Source organism: Oenanthe melanoleuca, chromosome 10, assembly GCF_029582105.1.
Source record: "Oenanthe melanoleuca isolate GR-GAL-2019-014 chromosome 10, OMel1.0, whole genome shotgun sequence".
In the NCBI taxonomy this organism is placed as follows: Eukaryota; Metazoa; Chordata; class Aves; order Passeriformes; family Muscicapidae; genus Oenanthe; species Oenanthe melanoleuca.
Window position 1 is genome coordinate 7217247 of NC_079344.1, and position 25301 is coordinate 7242547.

General features: G+C 37.8%; 1 protein-coding gene across 4 annotated transcripts in view; it reads left to right on the plus strand.

The window, feature by feature from the left end:
* Nucleotides 1–25301, plus strand: part of SLC12A1 (solute carrier family 12 member 1) — a 44670-nt gene continuing 19369 nt past the window's right edge. The window contains exons 1-15 of one of the 4 annotated variants that reach the window (XM_056499989.1): nt 1–94; nt 1961–2560; nt 6965–7099; nt 7298–7373; nt 11884–11979; nt 12599–12694; nt 13280–13419; nt 13879–13989; nt 14936–15047; nt 15532–15659; nt 18355–18439; nt 20640–20791; nt 22379–22486; nt 23221–23344; nt 24204–24305. In XM_056499989.1, coding sequence (XP_056355964.1) covers nt 2150–2560; nt 6965–7099; nt 7298–7373; nt 11884–11979; nt 12599–12694; nt 13280–13419; nt 13879–13989; nt 14936–15047; nt 15532–15659; nt 18355–18439; nt 20640–20791; nt 22379–22486; nt 23221–23344; nt 24204–24305 — 1876 coding nt within the window. In that variant the 5' untranslated portion in view covers nt 1–94; nt 1961–2149. Of the gene's footprint in view, nt 243–1960; nt 2561–6964; nt 7100–7297; nt 7374–11883; nt 11980–12598; nt 12695–13279; nt 13420–13878; nt 13990–14935; nt 15048–15531; nt 15660–18354; nt 18440–20639; nt 20792–22378; nt 22487–23220; nt 23345–24203; nt 24306–25301 lie in introns of all 4 variants that reach the window. The other 3 variants (XM_056499990.1, XM_056499991.1, XM_056499992.1) reach the window with 3 other exon arrangements.

The window sequence follows — 25301 nt, forward strand, 5'->3', positions numbered from 1 at the left end:
AAGGCAGAGCCTGTAATGCCTCAAAGAGAGGGTCACACTGTATGCATGAATAAAAGAGGCAGATTGTCCTTCCCTAAAAACACAGGATTGAATGGTAAGTTAAATTACCCTGAATAAGGTAAACTGATTATTTATGCATAATGCTAGAAAACTAAACATGAAGTTAATAGCAAATAACAGTTAAGAGATCTCTGGAAATATATTGTGAAAATCAAAGTATTATTTTCAAGAACAGCAGAAAGGTAAGAGACTACTTTTCCTAGCAAAACACTAATATGGAAATAAGACAGTGAAATAACAGAATCATTTTACTTGGTAGCAAAATTTCATTGTCATCAAAGAATCAGGATTTCATTCAGTCTTGGAGATGGAAACAAACATAGTTTTACTGACCTCAATGACAGAAGATTCGTTTTTGCTCTTTCATGCCTGAAGATGAAACACTTCCTTGCAACTTTAAAAGGCTGAAGGAAGCAGAATACTATGATCATAAATGTGTAATAATAATAATAATAATAAATAAATAAATAAATAAATAATATATATATAAATAATAATAGTACAAAGCCAGTAGAAGTAAAACAAACTAAATAAATATAATATATTGCTATGAGGCTTACACAACATTAAGCAGGAAAACTAACATAGATATGAGGGGTGACAAAGTGGTGTCTTACCAGAGAGGTGACAGCAGAATATTACATATAGTTGGTGGAAGAAATAAGAAAATATGCTTTAGCTGCATCTCATACTGAAGATGGAGGACATCTGATTATCAGCTCTTCAAATTATAATTTGGGTATGTGATTTTAGAGAAGATTTACATTGCTGAGCTATAAATATTGTTGCTGTATTTTATCTTTCAGTGCTAAAGGACCAAATGCATTTCACAAAATCATTGAGAAATTTAAATTGAAAAAATCTTAGGAGTTCATCTAGTCCAACCTCTTGTGAAAATATGGAACTTTAAAAAAATGTCTGTAATGGGCTTATTTATCCAGAATTGTCAGGCTATATATTTGTTTATGAGATATATTTTGTTTCTAAAACATTCTGCTTTTACAAATGCTTGAAGAGTTTCAATGTCTTAGCATGCTCTGGTTTAGTGCCTTTGAACAAACTGTGCTCCTACTGAATTATATAGATCTATATAACCACACTCCCTAATCTCCTTAGAAATATGTTTCAAGACATATGATTGCCATCATTTCAATAGCTAATTTCAGGGCTTTCTAAGCCATACTTTAAATTTCTGCAAAGGTACTTAACCCACTAAAGGCCTTAAATATATGTACCCCTTCTTCTCTTCGAGTTTTTGTTTGCTTATTTGTTTTCTTTGAGGAGATCTGTGTGGGATAGAGGAGGTGAGAAGCAGATTACACAGTTGTGTGTTCACCTCTCTATGGGTTGCCACTCAGGGGGACCTAGACAGGCCAGAGGAATGGGCCAGCAGGAATCTCATGACATTCAACAAGGACAAATGCAAATCCTGTACCTCAAAAAGATTTAATATCTGCACCATACAGGGAGCAACTCTCCTGGAAGGGATTGGGGGAGCAGGCTACAGAGAAGCAAGTCTCATGCTATCCATGTGTTAATTGCATGATCATGTTCCAAGCTTGTGTACATGGATGCTCACCATGTCCCCCTGCTCTTTTGTGGGTTTTCATAAAACAGATTGAAACTGGAGGAGTTCTTGGCCCATTTACAGCTTAGGCCTTTACCTCCTCTGGAGCTTGTACCAAAATACTGCTGGTTTGGTTAGAGGGTCAAGTGCATCCATCACAGATGGAACATTTCCACAAGCTCTGTCTTTGCTTCAACTATGTTTTTACTCAGTGAGTCATAGGATGACAGTCTCATGGATACTTGATGAGGCAGGGGAGAGGGGAAAGCTTGTGGTAAAAAACTTATCTAACCATGCAAGATAATAGAAATAGTTTATTTATATCTTTTATAGCAGAAAACTGGCAGCCAACATCAGAAAGACTGCTTAGAGATTCAAGAGAAAATTCTCAGCCCTTCATTATTTGAGAAGCAAAGATCTGATATGCAACAGCACTGAACCCTTTGCTGTATCTGCAACTGAGTGGCTGCAGCCACAGAAGAGTTACACGATCAGTGACCTAAGTCTGTAGCATCCCTGAAGATGTCAATGAACAATGCACCAAATGTATTCTTGGATCCAAATGCAAATCGCTTTCAAGTTAACATAATTAATGAAGACCATGACAACAATGAAACAACCCAAGAGGATGTGGGCTCTGACCCACCACATTATGAAGAAACATCTTTTACTGATGAAACACATAACAGACTAAGAATCAGTTACAGACCAGGAAAAAGAGAATTATATGACAATTTCCGTCAAAATGGGGAGAAAACAGAAGCTAGCTTACATCCCTATGATACTCACAGTAAAATGTATTATCTACAGACTTTTGGCCATAACACAATGGACCCAGTTCCCAAAATTGATTATTATAGAAACACTGGCAGCGTCAGTGGAAATAAGCTCAACAGACCAAGCTTATTAGAAATACATGAACAACTGGCAAAGGTAAGTGAAAAGGAAGATAAAATTTTTCTCTATTCAATTTCCACACTGTTAATTCTGTTTATTAATAAGAGAAAGTCTTTAAATTCATGGACCTTGCCCAAGAGAAGAAGTACAAGTAACTACTTACCATATTTTCGTTGGTAGCTGCAGTTTGTTCTCTGCTCTGTACCCTGCTCAAAGAAAAAAAAAAATTATCAAAAGGTAATTTTAATGTACTTGATAAGCAGAAAAACATAGCTTAATCTTGTCTAAAGTACGGATCTACTAAATCTCTTCTGTTTCACATAGGAGTTAGGATGGCAGATGGTGAATGTCAATTCATAATTTAACCAAGCAACACAATTCACACTTACTCTAAACTTGAATTTTCCATCAATGCATAACTAATTTTGACAGATTCCTCCATTGTACTTATTAACAAATATAAGTATTATAAAAAATATTATGTGAAAAAAATGCAATTTCAGTAAATCAGATATCCAGAGCACTAGCTGTTTGTTGCCGTAACAAACCCAAACAGCAAGAAAGAATCAAGAGCAAGGGTGTTGTGGGATAGCAGACAAAACTTTTCAAGTGCTGATTCAGTGAACAAATTTGGGGTTAATTGTGCACCTATCAGGGAAAGGCTGGAAAAAGAAATATCGTTGCTATAGTTAAACTGAGACTAAAGTGTCAATATGCAGCAAAACTACTGTCCTTTGAGTTAGGCAATTGTGAAATGAGAAAACTTGAGAGAAAACAAGCTCTTATCCCCATACTGCTCAGGTTTTCATACTTCTGAGGTCTGAATAATTTGGACAAGCTTCTGATTTTTGAATGCTAATCCAGATCTTGTTCAAACATCTGTTTTCTGGAGATTCCTCTTTCCTATGGAGGGTTAATATAAAGTAATGAAATAAAGAAAAAATACAGCCATTATTAAATTAGGACCTGATTCTTTAGGATCTTATTGGGGTAGCTTCCTAGTTTTGGCCTGACTTACTCAAATTAAGCTCTCCATAGATCTGTGTAAAATGGCTTAAAAGGAGAAATATTTCCAAATATGAGAAAAAAGCAGATAGGAAAAGGGAAACATACTAGTATCCCTACTCATTTGCAGATGTAAAAACTGCTACTCAAAGAACTAAATACGTTTCCATGCCCAGAAGAAATTTCCTCTTATTGAAATAATTTCCTTCAGTAGTGGCCAGATAGGAGTAAAACTGTATCTTGTCTTTGAACATAATGCTGAATGAACATGTACTGAACATCAGCATATTAAAGGATTTTTTCAGTTTTGATGGTAACCAGAAAATTCAGGGTTTTTTACTGTTGTATCTCTCAATGGTTTGTACATTTTTAAACTAAATTAGATAATTTTTGAAGGTTTTTTTTTTTTTAAGGCTTTCACTTAAAGATGATTAAAGGGCAAATTACATCACAGAATAAAATGAAGAGAAAATTGTTTGACCTGTTGGGACTGTTAGAAAAAAAGAGAAAACAGCATAATCTAACTTGAAGACTTCCAGACTTTTTCCAGTATCCAGTATCCATCTCACAGAAAGATAATCTTTTGCCTTTCAAGATAGCAAGGTGAATGTCATATGTAATGGGACCTTGGTTACACAGGCAACCTGCTGTGCCCTTATGTGGGTTGTGGCCCTGGTCTGGGGGCACAACCACAGCCCTGGAACAAACGATGCCCCATTAGCATGGCTGGAGCCCATTCCTGGCTGTCCCATGATCTCACTTGGTGACCTTGGACAAATCACTTCAGTCTGCAGAGCTTTTGCTGAAGAATAAACAAACACGAGGTCACCAAATAGGAGCTTAGTAGGAAAGGGAACTGAGATGTCTGAAAAGGCAGAGCTCCCCTCAGGAGCACAGGCTGTATGTACATACTGGAGAGGCTCCAGCCCCCAGCAAAGAGTGGAGATGCCACACTCAGCGTGGCCAGGAGTTACACTAATAGCCTAAGGTGCACTGCTGAAGCAGATGCTTTATGCCTTTTTTTTACTTAACCACTAAAATCTGGGTTTACCACACCATACCTCAAGGCAATCCCACCCCCTTGCCCCGATGTGAAACTCAAGTTTTTGAAGAAAACTGTTCTGTAAGAGCCCACTGCAAGACTCTGATAAGAAGTGGCATATGTTTGACCAGATTGCTAAACATCACATCAGCATTCCCATTGTGCTTTGATGCTGGGCTTAACATCAGAAGATAAATATTAATATTTAATATTTTTTTAATATGTAATTTTTCAAATGTCAGAATGTAAGACAGGCTGAAAGGAACTTCAAATATCTAGTTTCCACACTGATGGAGTCAAATGTGTCTCATCTTTTAGCAAGATGTGTCAGTTTTTGCACATATTAAGCCAATTAAATCCCTAAAAAATAGTCTAAGTGCTATTTCACAGCTGATGGCTGGTGATAATTACTTGGGCTTAATATTTACCCTACATAAGAAATATTCTAACCTTTCTTCCTCTTGGCTATTCTCCACACTTGTTATGGAGATTTGATGAGCTCATCATCTCTAGCCTCAGGAGAGATGAAGAGTAAACCATTCTGAAACAAGGAAAGGAATATGTTTGGATTAGGTTTTTTTGGGGTTTTTTAAGCAGTTAAGTTTTTATTTTAGTAGCTTTTCAAAATGTTCTGTCACTTTTATTCCACATCCTTAATGCATGAGTAGCACAGGTACAGCTGCTTGGTAAATAACCAATCATTCACTAAAGCACACCAATTTAAAATGCATTTATGGAAGGTTTAAGGCCATAATTTATGATAATGGCATAGAGAGCACAAATTAATTCAAAGTACAGAGGAAACAACTTGTTTCAAGTACTAAGACCAAACCCTTTTAATTTTTTTGTCTTTGAAATTCTAACCACTGTAGCAAAAGCCCATCATATTATTCTGCTGATCTTCCTTCATTGACTTCAATCATTTACTGTATTTTGAGCAAATACAGACATTATTATTTCAGGGTAAGAATTGTCAAAATTATCTAAGTATCTCAAAGAAGCTCAAAGTCACAGGTTTTCAACAGATCTTGTATTCCCACTTTTCTTTGGGCCAACAGGGCAATGGGCACCAAGTCTAGCCCATGTCAAAACATATTATCCAGTCACTTACTTTTCATTGTGAGCACAGTCTGGCATTTACTGTGTCAAAGGCATTCTAAAACCTCACATCATTTTGGCTAGAGTCCCCATCCTTCGGGGGCAAGTCCAAACATTAGTATAAGAGGCATATACCGTTGGTCTTTATATCTGTTTTGGGTTTGTGTGTTGGCTATTTTTAAATTTATGGACAAAATATAGAAACAACTTTAAAGTTAACCAAGATTTAAAATCTCATATTTCACAGAATCACAGATGTCTTTCCTCCTTGACCTGCTTAGTTAATCTGGAAATATCTTCATCACCGTCCAAAGCCTAAAAGCATCTTGATTCCTCTCCAGGAGTGGTACCCACTCCTGATTCTCTGCCAGACTATGGCAACATGCAGGGTCCTTCCTGAAGGCCTTTGAGGATGACCCAGAAAAATCAGGCAATTGCTAACCTATAATGCCAATTCCTCACAGAAACAGTGAGAGCTCTGAATAAAAATTTTTAAAAAAAGAAATTATAAAACAATTACAATGAATATAAATCCCAGCACAATTAATAATTCCTATTCAAGCCACAAGAATCCATGGAGCTGGATTGTCTCAAAGATTCTGGGGCAAGAGACGTGAGGAGAAAAAATACACATTTATGTCTGTAATGGAAGTGAACAATCTAAAATTCTGGGCTACTTACTCTGGTTACCCCACAAATATGGCAATTCCTAATCCTATCTACTCTGGTAACACCAGTGGTGGCTAAGCCACAGAAAGGATTATTCAATTTCTACATTTCACTGGCATTTCATTAATTGTTTTCAGGAATATGTTACCCATCTGCTGCTGCAGTTATGTTTGTGCTTCATTCAATAGGAAACACTGGATTTCATCACAGAACTTAGCCATGCAGCACGCAGGTCTCTTTTCACTGTTTGCAATTATCCCTGTCTCTACACTTAGCATTATTCATAAATTGTTGCAAGAGCATGCAGAGGCCAACCACAAGACCCTCATTATGTTAGATGCTCTACCAACATGTCAACACAACATATATATGAAATAGCTTACAATAAAAACAGGTCAGTATCAGATCAGGTAGTAATGTATTTACTCTGCTTAAGTGGCTCCTTCATCTCCTCCCCTTGTTAGCAAGCCCACCTGCTGATGCCTGGTGTGAGCAGGATATTGCTCTCTACTCCACTGACTGTAAAACCTGATCTTTGGAATTCTTTTCTATTATGTCTCCCTTATGCAGCCAGGTGTCCTCTGCCTGGCACAAAAAATGTGTTTGTTTTCTGTGTGATCCTCCAGAACATTGCTGTGAGCACGGGCTCAGTCGAGAGAGTGGCAAATGGAGAAAGCACCACTGGAGATGAGACAGCAGCCAGCAAGGAAGAGGAAAACAAAACAGGATTTGTCAAGTTTGGATGGGTGAAGGGTGTGCTGGTGAGAAACTTACCTGCATTTCTAAAAAGATAATTAAAAGAAAATAAAATCAGCTCTATTGCACTTAAGTCTTTGAAGAATTAAGAGAGGGAGGCAGACTTCAGGGATGTTTGGGGTGAAATGCACTTTATCACCCTTCTGGTTTTAAACATTACTTTCAACATTGAACTAATGCAGTAATTTTTCTTTAAAACCTAGGTAAGATGCATGCTTAATATTTGGGGTGTGATGCTCTTTATTCGACTTTCCTGGATTGTAGGTCAAGCAGGAATTGGTATGTATCTTATTTAATATCATTCTCAACAGTGAAAGGGATACAGAGGATAAACTATACATGATCATGATTAATATATAATCTGAGATGTGCATTTGCATGTTGAACTAAATAATGGTTTCAAATGCTTGCCAGGGTAAAATACATTAATCCTCCAAACTATTGGAATTTTCCAGACTCACAGCCAAATTACTGCTTAGAGGCATAGATCTGTTAACTATGCATATGATCATCACATTTGAATATTTCTGAGCTTTAGTGAAATTTGTATTTAGATCCTGTAACAGATGTAAACTTTATGACTCGGGCCAATTTCTAATATGTGCGTACAGTGTTAACCTTTAAGAGTTCACACTTTGCTTATCTGTGAAACCCAAACCTTGTCATCTACACATTATAAACAACACTTCTTCACACTTCTCTGCCAAGATGAAAACAGAACTGGAAGGAGGTTCTCATCTCATCAGGATTTTGTTATTTTTAACTACAGAACAGCACTTGATACTAGTGTACTATGAAAGACTAAGTTTTAAAAACTTTGCTACGGCTTTCAAAAGAATGAAATAAGTGCATTTCATTGTGTGCTGTATCTTTGCTGCCTTATTGTGCAATTTAATTAATCCAAATTCCAGATCCCAGATCCCTGGGAGACTGGGCCCCAGGCCTCCATCCAGTATATTGCAGTGTTCAGTGAAACTAGCAAGAGAGGGAAATGCTCCCAACACTGCAAGTCTCCAGCATTGCAAGAGCAGCTCAGCAAGGTGCAGTGTCCCACAGCTGGGTGCTACAAATCTCTTTTTAGAGCTACTGCTCTGGGGAAGCACAGAAACCTGAGCTGCCATGGCACTATCCCTCTGTGATCCATGATCATCCAATTAGAGCAATGCGACCCTGATCTTTGACTGGCACCCAGATGTTATAAAAAACCAGCAGGCAGGATGGCAAGTAGTTCAGTTTGGATTATCACAGAATGGAAACATTCAGTTATATTAAGGGGTGTCAGCTCTGCTGGGCTTGGGTAAAAGCCAGTGCTCAAAATCAGATCGAATATAACTATCATTCATATCCTTGTCAATGGAAGTGAAATGAAACATCTCCAAAATTTGTATGGTTGAAGTCTCATCTCTAATAAAAAGCAGTAACTTCATAGAAGTTTCACTTGAGAAAGACTGAGCTTTTAATAAAAAAAAAAAAAAAAAACCAAATTAAACGCTTATTAAGAAAAAATCACAAACTTAGAGAGACACAAATAGGAAAAGGAAAACCAACCCAACAATAAAAGATCCAGAACTAAGCGGAAGAACTTTACAACTTCTGCAGTGCTCCATGCATGGCTCCAGCACTGTGCCTGACAAAAGGGTGCTTTCTGATTTTATGATGCATACCAAATGAGCACATACAGCCCAGGGCACTCATAACTATATGCCTTGCCATGAAAATTCTGCATCTTAATATTGCCAAGACTTTGCTCTGGGGCTTCATGCAAAATTAGTTTTTAAGGGCAGTTTAGTAACTTATTGAGATCATCAAGAAGTATTACTTTGTTTTGAGGTGTGAGAATAGCCATGGGCAAGAGTAATTCATTTCGGAACAACTTACTTAGGAGCCATATGCCTGGTTTTCAATCTAAACTTTAATCAGATTTTAACATTAATTTTCACCAACATCAGTTCTGCTTTCATTTTTAATTTTACCGTTTTAACTCATTGATAAGCAGGCTCTTCTTTCTTATGGTTTATTGCTCTGCTGTTGCTTTTTTAAATTGCATATGTTATGCAAGGGGGTTACTTTTACTTTTGAAAATGAGATGTCAAATTCCATTTGAATAATTTCTCAATGCATTTTTGGAATGCCTTATAAGCAGTAAGCTTTAAGTCCCCAGCCAAGCTGCTTACGGAGAACCGTGATGGAAGCTCATCATCACCAAGGCTCAGGGATTTCACAGGGTACTGCTACTAACATGGAAATTAAATGAGACAGTTAAACCACCATCTGGGCACCATTTACATCCCCATCATTAGAGGGCCAAAGAGACACAACCCAATTATTTCCACACCCTGATAGGCTGTCTTGGGCAAAAGCTCTTACAGGAGGAAAAATAGGATTCCACAAGGTTCTCTGGCTATCATAAGCTAGGAAAAAAGGGACAGTATGGTTCTGATAAGATTCCAGGTCCAAAACTAGTCTATTATTTCCACCTAATATCTGGGGATTCTCTGAAATCTGTATTTGTACCTGTACATGGAATGGTTAGACAAAGGCAGGGAAAAACACCAAGTTAATGCTACCTTAAATCTGGCCCCAAATATTAAAATTATGTTACATTACATTATATTACAATGATGTTTTGGTTGAGTCCCTTCATTTTATGCACTTTTCTTTTTAAATGCTAAAATATTTTTTTAAAACTTATCATTAAAGCCTTCCCATGAAGGCGTTACTATCAGATTAGCAAAATATCTGACCCTATATATCATATACATGTTAACAATATGAATTGTGAAATGCAATAGAACATTCTTGAAAAGTATCATTAGAATGCACATACACTTAGCAAACTGCTAAGCACTTACACTGCTTTGAGAATTATGTGTCTAACTTACTCAATTAAAGAGTTAACAGCTCTTAAAGTCATATCCAGACACTTCTCAGACACAAAATTTGCATGGTTGAACAACATCCTTCTATGTAATGATAACTGACCAAAAGGAATGACCATTTGGGGTTTTTTTATACAGACCTGCACATAAAACACTTGCATGACTAGTTATAGTAAGAGTTCAGAAATCAGTAAGATAAACATGATTTATTAGAGGATCATATCACTTTAAATATACTACACTATGTTATATATCATTTATGGCTCACACATTACATTGCTTTATCTTAAAGGATTGTGATAACATGGCTATAATTTAAGCAGCAAAGAACTTTAATTCAGAGACTGGATGTCTATAAGCATCCAGTATGAACTGAACTCAGGAATCTGATCTGTAAGTCAGATGGTAGAAATAGAGCAGATAAATCAATAAGTTTGTTGTACTTCTAGCTCAATGTCAATTGTAGGATCTAAGTTTCAATTTAGATGAGCCCTGATCAATACATACAGCTACAAGCAATGTGTATTCTCCAGTTACACACTGAATGGCTATGTACTCTATGGAAACAAGACAGATATTGCATAAGCCTTAGCAAGTTCAGGTAAACTAAGAACTGATTCCAGGCTTGGCACCAAACTGTAATTCTTTATTTTTTTTTCTCCTGGTTTTCTCCCCACCTTTTCATAGATAAAAATTAAGTTGAGAGAAAAACATTATATTATTTCTTCACCTGACTTGAAACAAAAAGGAGATATGGAACTTCAGAGCCAAGCTCCTCTAGGTAGTGCCAGAAATGTAACAGCAGTGGCTGCAATTGAACCTTGGGAGGTGCAGTTTGTACATGAAAAAAGCTTTTTTATTGGGCAGGTAGAACATGCAGTCCAAAGAGGCTGTGGGCTCTTTATCCACAGAGGTTTTCAAGAGCCAGCTAGCCCAAAGTCATCCCTGATTTAATTCTGTGTTGGAGGTAGTTCTGCTATGACTGGGAGGTTGAGCTACAGACTTTTCAGATGTCACTTCAAATCAATGCTTCTATGATTCTAAATCATACAAAGCACATGCTGCTCATATAGTTTCTAGCAGTTTCACAAAGTTAACAGAAACCCAGCCATATAGCCAAAGACTGGAAACATTCTCAGATTTCAGTTTTACACTGAAATCCAGTTACCTATAACTAATTACCTATCATTGATATTCTGATATTTGATTATCATTGTAATATCAGCTAAAAAAAGAAAAATATTCTAAGTTCTCTATGACTATACATTACAGGTCAAAGTAAATGTTAAAGTAAATGGCATTTAAAAAGCAGTATTTCCATTTTCAAGTGTTTGTTTTGTGTTAAACTACTTTTTTGCAGAGAAAGAGGTAGATGAGCAGAGAGTAGGAAAGCCCAGCACTTAGCTTACCAAGTGAGGTTGTAGAAGGCTCCCACTCAGGTCTTGTCCCTCTGCCTGACAGACTTTTTGTCCTCATGCACTATGAATCTATACAGTCAGTCTTCCTCTGATTCAACATTTAATTAACTGATGAAAGACAAGAGCATTGTTACAAGAGCTCTGTTAATGTGTTTATCTCTTCATTTAAACAGCCAGGATGTGTGTTAAAGGTAGATATAAGCATCCATGTCAAGGGACACCTGTTTGTTTATTTCCTCCATCCTTTGGTAATCTTAAGAATTCCTCGACAGGGTACTCGTATCCAAAGGAATCACTGCTTGAAGACTGATGGGAATAATTTACTATCGTGACACAGACTTCATGAAAATGTTCTGCAAGCTGCAAATGGTCAACAAACCATCTTTTCAGTTTATTGCTCTGATTCTGGCCTGAAAATTCAATTTAAAGAAAGAATGATTTGTAGGAAACATGGAATATGAGTAAAATATTTTATCTTCTTATTACTGACAGGTCTTGGAGTAATCATAATTCTTCTCGCCACGATGGTAACCTCAATTACTGGGTTGTCAACTTCTGCAATAGCAACTAATGGGTTTGTCCGTGGAGGTAAAAATCTTAGGGTTACTAATGCTTTCAAGCCCCAGAAGGTATTTATGTACTATTTTAGTATGAGACAAACCAGAGGGACCATAAACCAAAGGGCACATCTAATGGAACTGGAAGGTAACAATCCTAGTCACTTCTCATCACAATTTAAGGCGTTTGAGCTGTCACTTCTAATAAACCACGGATTTCAGTTCAGTCTGAGAAGTACATTTCAGATGTTCCTGCCAACTGCTGAGCAAGGGATGGTTCTGGCTTTTCATGGAGTTCTTTCACCTTTCAGCCTACTCAGAGCATTTCAGGTTGGACATTCTTCAACAAACTGAGCATGGGACATCTCTTCCTGTCATTTTGAAGACAGATCAGTGGATATCTTCAGTTTAATGCCTTCTTTATAACACTCTTTACGTTTCAGCCTCTCTTTGGAAGACGCGTAAACAATTTGGCTGTAAAAGTCCATGTCAGGTATTTTGTGAAACAAAGTTTTGGTGCATTTCAGAGCCTTTAGGTTATAGCTGGTCTGGTCTAAGCCCTGTGGAAAATGGAAAGTTCTTACTACGTCACTAAGGCAGAACAGGTACTGGAATACACTTGCATATACTTTCTTTTTCGGATCTTTCAGGTCTTGGAATCATAGTTATTGCTCTGAGTGTAGTAGTAACAACATTGACATGTATCTCCATGTCTGCCATTTGCACTAATGGAGTAGTAAGAGGAGGTAAGTGAATACGATCTCATGAAAAATACAAAAATCTGCAGATTTGAATTTAAAAAATTAATGGAATTGAGATAACGGTGTTATAAGTAAAGAAAGAGTATGTATATTTGCAGTGATTTCTCCCAGTGGATCAACAGCAAATTTAAATGCATATAGATTTAATGCAAAAAACATTAAAGATTCACTGCATCACTATGATGCAGGACTTAAATAATGTACCACAGAATGTGACCTTTCATGTTAACATTGGGATAGATCCATGTAAGTCAGAACGTTTTTGGAAGTGAATTTCTCTCTCCTTTGTGTTACTATATCATGCATCATGAAAAATTATAACAAGGTCCACTTTTGCTAATATGCACTAAAAAGATTTCTGGAATAGAAAGGCATAATGAAAAGTCTGCAGGCAGAACCAGTATAAAGCACATTGCCTTTTTGTAGTGTCCCCTATTAATGTAAGGCAAAGATTGATTATATTTGTGAGATTAAAAGCACAGATTTCTCCAGTAACAGTTACGTGGAGGGAAAAAAAAGCAAAAGTGGAGTGTTTAGTTGTGTTGAAATAACAATAATTTCTGTCTGCAGGTGGAGCATACTATCTTATCTCAAGAAGTCTGGGCCCAGAGTTTGGTGGATCAATAGGACTTATCTTTGCCTTTGCAAATGCAGTGGCAGTTGCCATGTATGTAGTTGGATTTGCTGAAACAGTTGTAGAACTTCTTAAGGTAAATATAGATGTTTCATGTATATGATGAAATTAGTTCAGTTTTGTTTTGTGTAGTTTTTCTTTTTTGGGGAGAGGGGTGGTGATGGTGGTGTTTGTTTCACATCATGTACTTGCATAAGTAGTGATATGTTTTAGTCAAGTCCTGAGGGGCATCTTTAGCAGGGAAGAAGCTGATCTGAAAAAGCATGCCACAGAATGCTTCTTCATTATTTCTAACTTTTGAATATTGCATACATTTCTTGACAAGAATTGCAAAATCAGGATAGGAACAGGAATCCCATTAGACAGCCAAATAACCCCAACTGCAAAAAGCCAGCTGGAACATGAAATACAAACATTTGATCTCACAAATCTCTGAAACTTGGACAGCTCACTGCTTTATATTTTACCTTGTTACTGGATCCCACCAGTTGGGCAGAGAAAGACTGGTTCTCATAACATTTCTAACCACTTTCAGGAGAGCGATACGCTGATGGTAGATGAGTCCAACGACATCAGAATCATAGGGACCATCACTGTGGTGTGTCTTCTTGGCATCTCTGTTGCTGGCATGGAATGGGAAGCAAAGGTAAACTTTTAAGAGAATATAAAAGCAAGCAGTATATTAACCTGCTGTACAGCATTAGTGTGTGAGGAATGCTATTCAACAGATGGAATTTTCAAAAGCACTGTTTCAGTTCATGCGTAGTCTTTCTAAAAGCAACAGCAGTTTAATCATTACATTCAATGAAAGTACAACTACTCTAAACTCTTCCTTTAAAAGCAAAGAGGAAGTTTGTGTTTTGCAGACAACTTGGTTATATTCATTTTTATAATTCATGGCATCATTCAGAGCCTTGGCTACGTGCCCCCTTTGCCCTTATTTTTGATGCAGCTTGATAGAATAAACAGTAGCAAAAATAAGATATGGTTTTATCACTGTACTTTCTCAAGCCCTACTCAGCAGAAGAGCTCTATTTGTTACCCATTCCTTAATCTCTAACGATTTCTGCTATTTCTTCACCTGTACAAAAGGTCAGAATGCAAATTCAAATGCAAATACTTTAGAGAGTGGAATACAGCTGCCAAAATCAGGTCCAGAAATGAGGTTCAACAGCATGCTTGCTTTTGCTGTGATGGAGACTAGAACAACTTGTAAAAGAGATCAGAAAGCAATTTGATATTATAACTTTGAAGTGACAACTGCCTGCAAGTAAAAAAGTTTATAACAATAGAAAAATGTCTCATACTTGATACTAATGCATTAGCTGTTCCATTTGCCTTGTTTCTTGTAAGGAAGCTAACCTAAAATTAAATTATAACTCTTATTAAATTATAACATTTCATTACCCCCTTAGTAAAAAGCATCTGCTGTTATCATTAGCTGATTCTGCTATCTTGAGTCCTGGTATTTTCAAAAACTATAGAAATTAATAACCTGTTATAGGGAAGAGATACAGATAACTTACTTTATAGCTATCTCCACAGCAACAAAGTTAAAAACAACAGGAGAATCTTTTTGTTTCTATTAACAGGCTCAAGTTATTCTTCTAATCGTTCTCCTTGTTGCCATTGCAAACTTCTTTATTGGCACAGTCATTCCTACCAACACAGAAAAGAAGGCAAGAGGTTTTTTTAATTACCAAGGTAAGCAACCTTGCTATCTATCATAAAATTATGTTTGCATTCTTTTGACTTAATAGTAAGCTAAGGATTCCACTGAAAAAGGTCACAAGATCAGAATCTTCTGCCCAAGTTTGAGTGAGCTTAAAAATAAATGGAATGGATTTCATCTCTAATTTTTAGTCTGTCTCTGTTGCTGCAGCTAACACAGTAAGATGCAGCTTGAGTCATTTATACATCAGTAGAGCACGCAAACTTTAACACAGAGCTAGGAGCAAGTGCTGCAGTGACACTTCTGTCACTTCAACATGGATCTGTAGATCTGAGATGCAGACAAGCACATCCTTCTGGGGAGCAGACTAAGGAAATCAAATTCACTTTGCTTGTGATGTGAGACAGATTCAAACCCAGTTGTCCAGATGTGAAAGACTGGCTTATTCACCTCCTCCATTAAGTAACTTTGGAATCACATCCTGTTGTTATATTTCATTTTCACTTATATTTGCAGCATCAATATTTGCAGAAAACTTTGGACCAGATTTCAGAAGCGGAGAAGGATTTTTTTCGGTGTTTGCCATTTTTTTCCCAGCTGCCACTGGCATTCTTGCAGGAGCCAATATCTCAGGAGATCTGAAAGTAGGTACTTCATGAACTTCATAATACTAGTCCTAGGTTGGAAAAATACCAAGAAAACCAATCATGAATCAACACGGTATTCAGTTTTAAATAATGTCTTAATTTGGGAGGCAAAGCTCTCTCTTTTAAGTACCTGCTTTATTATTTAGAAACATCAATTCACAAATTCTCTCATAATGCATTATGGGTATTTACAGAAATTACTGTAGTTAGATTTGCGTTGCTATATCATTTAAAAACATGTTTCAATAACCTGTAACAATATATTAGCCCATTAGCAGCACATGCTATAAGAGAAATTACATGTGTATCTCTTGAAGCTCATCTTTTGTAAACATCAATCCAAGCATCATCCCAAAAAGCATGCCTGGAAAGCTCATGTTTGTACTCACAAGAATCAGTTGAGACCAGCTTTTTGTATTCAGGGTCATAGCAAGGGCAGAGCAAACAGAGCATTTAATGAAAGCAAGTATGTCCCCATCCCATGTCAGTATTGCTGCTCAAAGGAATAGTTGCAGGCTTGCAGCTGTGAAAAAAAGAATCTGACGAGAAAAGGGAGGTCCAAGAGTGGCCAGCTGTCCTCCTGTGGCAGAACAGTTCCCCATTCTCCTCTTGCAGTTTAGCAGCTATAGGAGATGGAATTTCCAGTATCTAAACATACAGGTAAATTAGAGACAGGAATTGTTTTGAGTGCCCTCTAGTTTTCATGATGAAAACACATAAAACCACCAAAATAAAGTCACCAACAAGACATGGCTCACAGCTTGATAACCCCAGCATGGTGAATTAAGTTATTTGGCCTTATCCTATAAATCCATTGTCTTGCAGACCTTAGAGGATTTAACCAAAGGTCTGCTATTTCTGTACTGGCACAGCAGTCACAAGTTCACCAGATCCCACCACCCCTGAGAGCCAATTCTCTTTCCCTGCCTCACCCTGAGCTGCATGCCTCAGCTCCTTTGTTTTCAGAGGATTGCTTTTCAAGCCAAGCACAGAGAAAATACATAGAAGCTGAGCCACTGATAGCATCAATGAGATTCCATTTTTAATTAAAAAAACAAAACCCATTGTACTTTTGCCCAGTGAGACTGCACCAGCCTCACACAATCTCCATCCTTTTATCAAACAAAAATAATTCTTTTGCCATATATGGTGCTCTGTCTGCATGGCAGACTCCCAAAGCAGCAGCACTTCTTTCATCAGCTGTTTGAAACAATCTGAGCAGACCTAGGGAAGCAGCTCTCCCATTGGATCTCTGCAGTTGTTTTAGTCTCACAATAAGTGGACTTCTGTACCCAAGTCTTCTAGGCAGTCAATTTCCCACTGAGCATGTTTAGATTCATTAGACAAGTCTAATTAAATTAACCAGCCTCTCCAGAATCTAAAAGACAAGCTAAGGAGTGTTTAAAAAGTGTAAAATTTACCAGTCGAACTTTCTTTAGAATTTGTTGCAAACACCTCCATGTACCTGCAGGCACTACACACTGAAGTTGTGTCCTACTCCAGAGCCTACTTACAGGAACAGCTTCCTAGTGACTTCCTACTGACTTCAGGGGGATTTAGCCCCTAAAGTGCTAACAGCATAGTAAATGGGTTTAAATTTTAAAAACACAATATATAAAAGTTGTTAAGTTGTAAGAAGATTTAACCTTAAGGTGTAATGTTACAGAGTTTAAAATAATCACAAGATTTTACAAAAACAGTGACCTAAAATATGCACATCAGAACTGCATAATGTTACCATGGTCTGAGTGCAAAGGTTCTTATGCAGCAGAAGTGACACCACAATTATTTTCCAGCTCAATAAATCCTTACCTCACTTAAAAATTATATTAATTACTAACCCAGTTAAGCAATTCATGCATATTTCACAATAAACTCCAAATCTGTATTTTGTTTTTTTACTTTGCAACAAGCATAGTTATAAAAAGTCTGACTTAAAATGCATTCAACAAATCTTTGATTTAAAAAACCATGCTAAACCAAGTTAAGAAGAAAATTCATTAAAAATTCTTCCTAGCATAAACAAACACACCCTAAATTGTAAGGTTATCTAGAATTAAAAATCCCTTTAAAATGTTCAGTGCAAATCTTTGGACTCTTAATCACAGTTGCATTATCAAAGCTGATACTGTTGTGAGCCAGTCTGCAAGCATTATAACTCAGCCTCCTTAAATTATCTAAATTAAGTCAATACAGTGAAAGAAAGTAGCTGTTTTGAAGACCCAACTAACAATTACTGGTTGCAAAGCACAGAAGTACTGTATTCTGTACAGGGTGACTACATCTATCATACCAATTAACCAAAAACGGTCCCATCTTGTCATCCACAAGAGTCTGATGGTTCAGTAACTATTTACCAACTACATCATTAAACATTAAAATAAAGCCAATTGCAATGTAAAGAGAGTTTGGAGTTCCTGAAATGCAGACCTCAGGACCCTTCTGTTGCTAAAAATGTGAACTCTGCTCCTGTAGAATATCCTTCACTATGTGCAGGGTAGGAGTGCTGCACCACAGGAGCACTGCTGTGTCTGCATGCTGGGACCAGAAATGCTGGCGCAGGTCAGAGTGATAAAAATTTGCTCTCTAGGGTATCTTCATACCACAGTGTGGCAGAACTCCCAACATGCAAATGCAATCAGGCTGCAGCACACAAACTCACAGTGTTTCTCGTGTCACTGCTTTGTTTAAGGACCCCCAAAGTGCCATACCCCAGGGAACAATGCTGGCCATTGTGATCACCACAATTGCTTACATTGCTGTTGCAATTTGTGCAGGTAAGTACAGAACCTCTGCTGCATGTCCTCACTTGTACAGTTAAGTCTGAAAGCTTGGCATGCAAATGAATGATTACCCTCACTGCTTTTTCATGCCATGGATGTATTATGTAGAGAGACAGTAGTTTTGATTTTACTGTATGTCAAAACAGTGGTTTAAAAAAAGCAGCAATCAGTAGAAACAAAAGTCCCTGTCTGGCAGCTGGACCTTCAGGTAACTTGTATGGTTATTTTTGGAAAAGATTCAGTGACAAAGACCAGCAGCATAGTATCCATAAGCATAATACAGATCAAAAGAACCTCTGATCAATCTGCCATCTTTTGTTCCTGGTTCACATTGAAATTTTGCATGGCTTCTGCTTGTTTTCTTACTGAACACTCATGAGAATCACAGGAACAGGGTAGCACACATCTTATACATTATATGTTGAAGACAGAAATCAGTTGCCTGTCTCAAAGGGACTAAACAACTACATGTTCTACAGTAGTGAAATGTGAGGTAACAAAATAGTCATGAATGAAAAGGCGGCCATGAACTCTGTTGGAGAATTATGCAGTTAAATTCTCATTACAAGCACACAATAAATAATTTTCCATTTGTATTTAATAATATTATAAGAAAGACGGTTGTAAGCTCTCATGACCAAATACCTCAATACCAAAAGAAAGCCCTGCAGAGAACCCCCTTTTCTGGGAGATGACTCTGAATTCTTAACTTCCGTGGTTCTTGGACTTTATGCATGAGGCAGAATACTTGACTCCAGCCTCAGCTCAGGTCATTGCATTATTTGGATCAAATTTTCTGCTGCAATTAAAATTGAAGTAGTCATTCTTCACTTTTTTTAAATAAATTCCCTTTATATTATAAATTGTTGTTTTTTATTTGAGAACACTGCTCTGCTCTCAGAAGCAGTAGCTGTATTTCAGCTTCAGAGCTGTGCATTTTTAAGAGTAATACTTTCTTTTTTTTTCCTCCCCTCCATGTTTGCATGTTATTTTCCTAAATAGCCAAAGGCTATTTTGGGACTCTTAATGTTTTTGACAAATTTGAAGACATCATATAAACTTGCATTTTGGCCACTAAGGACATTGAGATCAACACTTCATATGTTTCTTCTCACTTCTGGTGGTTCTGGTGGTATCCTGGTTTAGGGCAAATTTGGGAGGAAATTTCCAAAGGGGTCTCTCTAGAAAGCAGATTTAAGCAGCCCCTCCCTCAGGAAAAAGATTTCTTTGGAGAAAAATGGAAAAAAACCTGTTTATTTATCAAGTAAAGTATTCACAAACATAAAAAAATAATAATATTAAGCAATAAAACCTCTTGCTGTTCTGAAGAGATGGCAAATTCAGAAAGTCCTTGTCATGGGCATTAGTTTGGCTCACTTGGTCTCCATCAGCCCCTCCTGCTGGAAAATGCCACATCCCAGCCCTGGTGGGCCACAGGTGTGAGCTCCAGGTATTTTCTGGGTTTTCAGTCCAGAACAGGGCTGATCAGTTCCAAGAAAAACATAAACCACAGTCAGGGAACTTCTCTGCCTCAGCTAGTTAAAAAATAAACTAACTAAAAAGCTCTCAGAACTAGTCTTAAAGGTGTAGAACCCAATATCCAGTATAAACAGAACAGACAGTTGGGGATACGAGCACCCTAAAGTCACTCTAGGACATAAGAAAAAAAAATAAACACAAAATACAGGTAATATCTTCTGTTCAAAGTTTTTCTCATCATATTGGTATTAATAGGGCTATGACAAATCTGAATAGCTGAGGATCTTGGTCTCTAAAGTAATTTTTTGCCCTTGTTATACATAAAAAAAGGGTATGCCTAGACCTAAAAGCCTCTCTGACCTGTTTGCTCTGAATACTGGCACTTTTAAAACTGGTAACACGAAGACAAGAGACTTCTAAGTTAGTCAATTTATTGTTTATTTCTCTCTAGGTCTCTTATCTTAGAAATATGCTAATCCTTATTAGTTAAGTGGCTGATTATTTTAAAAGTAACAGAAGTAAATATTTTCTTAGAGACACCATGAGAAACTCAGTACAAGGAAGTAATCCCTGCCCAACACAAAATGTTGCTCTTTGGGATGAGTCTAAGGCAGCAGCTGTACAAAAAGTGTGCAGTTTAGGAGTCCAAGTGTGGCAAGAACATTCTTTCAATGTCACAAGGAAGCAAAATAAAAATACATTATTGTTTCCACAGCCTCCTGTGTTGTACGAGATGCTACTGGGAACGTCAATGATACAATTGTACCTGGAATGAGCTGCAATGGATCATCTGCCTGTGGCCTAGGCTATGATTTTTCCAGATGTGCAAGTCAGCCATGTGATTATGGGCTGATGAATAATTTTCAGGTTTTAATGAGATAATATGTATTAGCATATAAGCATATATTAGCATAATAAGCAATACATTAATATATAAGTACAAACATGCAAAACCATTATTTGCAGACAACTACAACAGGACAACCAGTTTTATTTAAAAAAATAAACTATAGGAGTAATGAAAGGCAAAAATCCCCTGCATTGCATGTTTACCCTCACTCTGCCCATCTCTAGCCTTCCTAACACTCTGGTAAGGCCTTTATCTCCTCTTTTAACAAGTACCATGCAGCAGTGTATATTGTAACATCTTCAAACTGAAAGCCCAGACTTAACAGAGACCTCAGGAACTCCTGTTAGATGAGGAAGTCACCTCACTGCTCTTGACACATGGATGTGATTTTACCTCAGGGGTGCTGTGGTCACAGTTAAAGGGTTGTGTCACAGTACAAAAAAACTGAGTTCTGACTTCTTTTAAAAAGTATCCAAAAATAGTAGAGTGAAAAATCAAGTGAGAAGTAATGGAGTCTTTCTCCTAGGCCAGAGAGAGACTGACTGCCATTTTTATTCTTCAAAATAAAGCTTAGGCTAAGCATCAAAGTAAAGCAGTCCTGCAGCCTGACAACCACAGGTCCCAGAACTCTATTCAGCCCCTGTGCTTCATGGCCAATGAGAGGAATTCACCACCTGCACATGCTTTTCAACGAGTCATGTGTAGCTTTTAAAGCCACTCACTTTTTTCCCAGCTGGCTCTGCTAAATGACAGGGCTGGGCAACCACCTTGAAAGGGATATGCTGTCCCTTTCATAGACTACTTTCCCTTCCTTGATCATTTACCATCCTTACTCCCACCTCAGTTCAGCTGCCCACACTCAGGGCACCCCTTAAAATCAGTGACCTCCCTATAGCCAGTACTTTCACTTCTTGCATTTGCCCCCTGCCAGAGTCAGAAAATCAGTATGACTGCATCTGACAAATCTTCAGTATTCACTGATTTCTTTCCTGAAGTACTGCCCACACACCACCAATCACATCCATCCATCTTTTAGTTTCCTTGTCTGGTGCTTCTCAAGAACCCTTTTACTTCAGTAGTCACAGAGGCCAGTCCAGTGCTCCTGAGAGGGCTGAGGGAGGCCTGACAGTGACCATCATTACTGTTTGCAGCACTGCACCTATGTCAGCACCATCAGGCAGTTTCTCTCATTTTCAGTCATATTAAATAATCAAGGGGAAAAAAAAAAACCCAAACAAAATAAAGTGCCTCCAACCACATTTCATACATTGGTGCATTTTCCTGCCATTTCCATTTTCTTGTCTGCTACAAACTGACTATTTACTCATCAAGTAGAGGCTGTTACTTATAGCAATTTGTTAGTAAAAGCAGTGAGGAAATCTCACAGAGTACTCATCTGCCCCAGCAGACAGCTGCATATTTGAATAAGAATTTGGCTTTGCCTCCACTGCTTTTAACTAAACTAGAAATAATAGTACAGTTTGTAGCAGATTAAATTTAGAACCATGAAAAGCAGAAATACATAGAGCACTTAAATGGGTTTGTCATTAAAAAGTGCATCCAAATGCAAGCCTATTCTTTTTACCTTCATTTTTTTCCTAAAGGTGATGAGCATGGTGTCTGGCTTTGGTCCTCTCATCACAGCTGGCATCTTCTCAGCTACTCTGTCATCAGCTCTGGCATCTCTCGTCAGCGCACCCAAAGTTTTCCAGGTAAAATTAAACTATACATTTCCTTATACTTCAAAGACAAAGCTGAGCTTTGTGTGCCAAATGTAATGTATATTTAAGCAACACTGACACATGTGGCAGGAAGAGGCAGGGAAAACAATATGTAGAATGTTTTTCAGCAGAAAAAGACAGGTCTTATCATCATACAAGGGCAATAATGTTCCTTTGGTCAGAACTCAGCTTTGCAGCAGGAGCAGGGGATACTCGTACTTTCAAGACCACTTCTATCTTCTTACAAAAGCCACCCTGCAAGCACAGGAGCAGCAGGGAGCCCTCAGGTCCATAAGATTCAGGTGCTGTCAGATGTGCTCTTAACAGGCTGTCCAGAAGCTGTCTGGGCAGCAGCAATGTGTACAGACTGGGAGCAGAGAGCATAGGAGAGATAAGCTGTACAAATTACATCAAGCCACTGATTTATGCTTCAACTTCTCCCAGTTTAGACTCTATTTAGCTATTTAATTACTTCTTGATTTTAAAGCACTGAATAAGCATTACATGCCTGTGATTCTATTTCCCACAATATAATAACATAGTAGTACATTGTCTTATCACCTTATTTAAATGCTCACATGCCACAGCAGTTGTGCTTGATGTACTTGAAGCACTAAGATTTAACTTTTGTTTAGCAAAAGCCTAGCGAACTGCCACTCACAGACAGTGACTTCTGGTGCAAGAAAGTACTGCTTAATAGAATTATGTGCTGATTTTCTTACCAGGCTCTTTGCAAGGACAACGTCTACAAAGGGCTAGAATTCTTTGCCAAAGGATATGGAAAAAACAATGAGCCTATCAGGGGATATGTCCTCACTTTCGTGATCGCCATGGCGTTCATTTTGATTGGTTTGTATAATGTTACAGTGCTGCTATAGTGTCATGTTCTGAAATTATACAAATTGACACTGTAATACAATTAGTAGCTGTGGTCTGAAAAATTTCCAAATTTGCTCTGACATAAGCATATTCCAAGTCCTGGTAACAAAAAGAAACCAGCAGGGATTCCAGTGACTTACCACCACCACCACAGCCTCATTTTCCAAGATGTGGAGTAGCTGCAATTCCTGTTCACTCTGCTGGAAGAGGGCAGTGCTTAGAACTCTATCAGATAAGGCAAAGTCACAATCTTTGAAAATGGTTTTCCAGTATATACTGCATATAGCTCTGAGGTAATTTTGAGGTAATTAGGAAGCTTATTCTGCCCAAGCCTTTCCCACAGTCAGCTCCAAAGCAAATCCCAGTTTACCAGCACTGTTGAAAGAAAATCTCAGCTACCACATTCAGGGGTGTAGAGACCGTTAAATCAGTTTTTCCAAGATTTGAAATTCAAACTGTCTTATACTAAGTAAATAGGATATCTAAGTTGTAACCAAATATTTTTTTAAATGTACCTATCCTGTCAATTATGTATTTTAATTCTAAACTTTACATCAGATCTACATCATTAAGAGACAGTATGCTGAATCACAGTATCAAGTATAACACTGCATAGCACCTAATGTTATTAAAATGAGGATTAGCAGACATAATTCATATGAATGAATGTAGATCAAGATGGTCTTAAATTAGTAACACAGGAAAATACCCAAGCTCTTCCAGGATGATAAATGCAGACAATGTTCAGATTTAATGCATCATTAGGAAACAGCTAGCCACCAGTCCCGGAAACTGGTGCCTCTGTCTGACTTGTGTATGTGTCTTGCAGCTGAGCTGAATACCATTGCTCCCATCATCTCCAATTTCTTCCTGGCTTCATACGCTTTGATTAATTTCTCCTGCTTTCATGCCTCATATGCAAAATCTCCAGGTGAGTCTGCATTCAACAGTGATTTAAATATGGGCTTTATAATCTGATCTCTGGAAGCTTTAGACTGTATGCCACAGATAACTGCAGTATGTGTAAAGTATCTAAGTTATGTAATCTGATGTCCTATTGAATATGATGGCATTTTATTTATCAAAAAGGATAAAAATAAGGGCTCTAGTCCTTACAATGCCTACAACTGTACAGGATGAGAAAGGCTTTGATGCATCCCACTGGAGAAAAAACAATTCTCCTCAGAGAGGTATTTTTCCCCCCTCACTATTAGAAAGTAAGTGTGTGGGTAAAAGCTTATGCCAACTCTGGACAATGAAGCAAGCAAGGGAGAGTGGGGAGTCATCACTCCCTTCTCCAAACCTACAGAAAAATGTAGGAGGGAGATTCCTAAGCACAGCAACAATGCTACAAGTGATGCTGCCTGGAGGGGAACATGTAGAGCAAGATCAGGTCCATCAAACAGTACAGCATAGCTCTGCAGTGCCTAGAAGTACAATTGTAAAGCACAACTGTGAAGCACTACAAGGTCCTGTTCAGGGGTAACTTGAGATCCTCCCTCTACATTTGCAGCAAAGGAACATTCTGGCTGTCAGTCTTGTGCGTTGACACAGCAGAATGATTCCCACCATCTCATGAATGAAGGGGTGACATCTTCAGGAATAAAGTCAATCAGCTGAGCAACAAGGGTTTGGCACACAGGAAAGACAATTTCCTGCTTCTATGAATTAATTATTCAACCCAAGGAGCGAGGAATACATTTTTGATTTCCAGTGTGAAGAAACTGCAGTAGTGACATAAATGCCTGCATCAACTTCCTTCCTATGGATCTGCACAGTGCCATTTGTTTAGGGGGCAGAAAAGATGAGCACTTCTGCTAATTACCTGCACAGCTGAACAAATGCAGATCTGCTCCATACGCCTTGGAGCTGAGTGACAATTGCCTCTGCAGATTTCATCTGCGTACATCTGACTCTACTCTGCCAC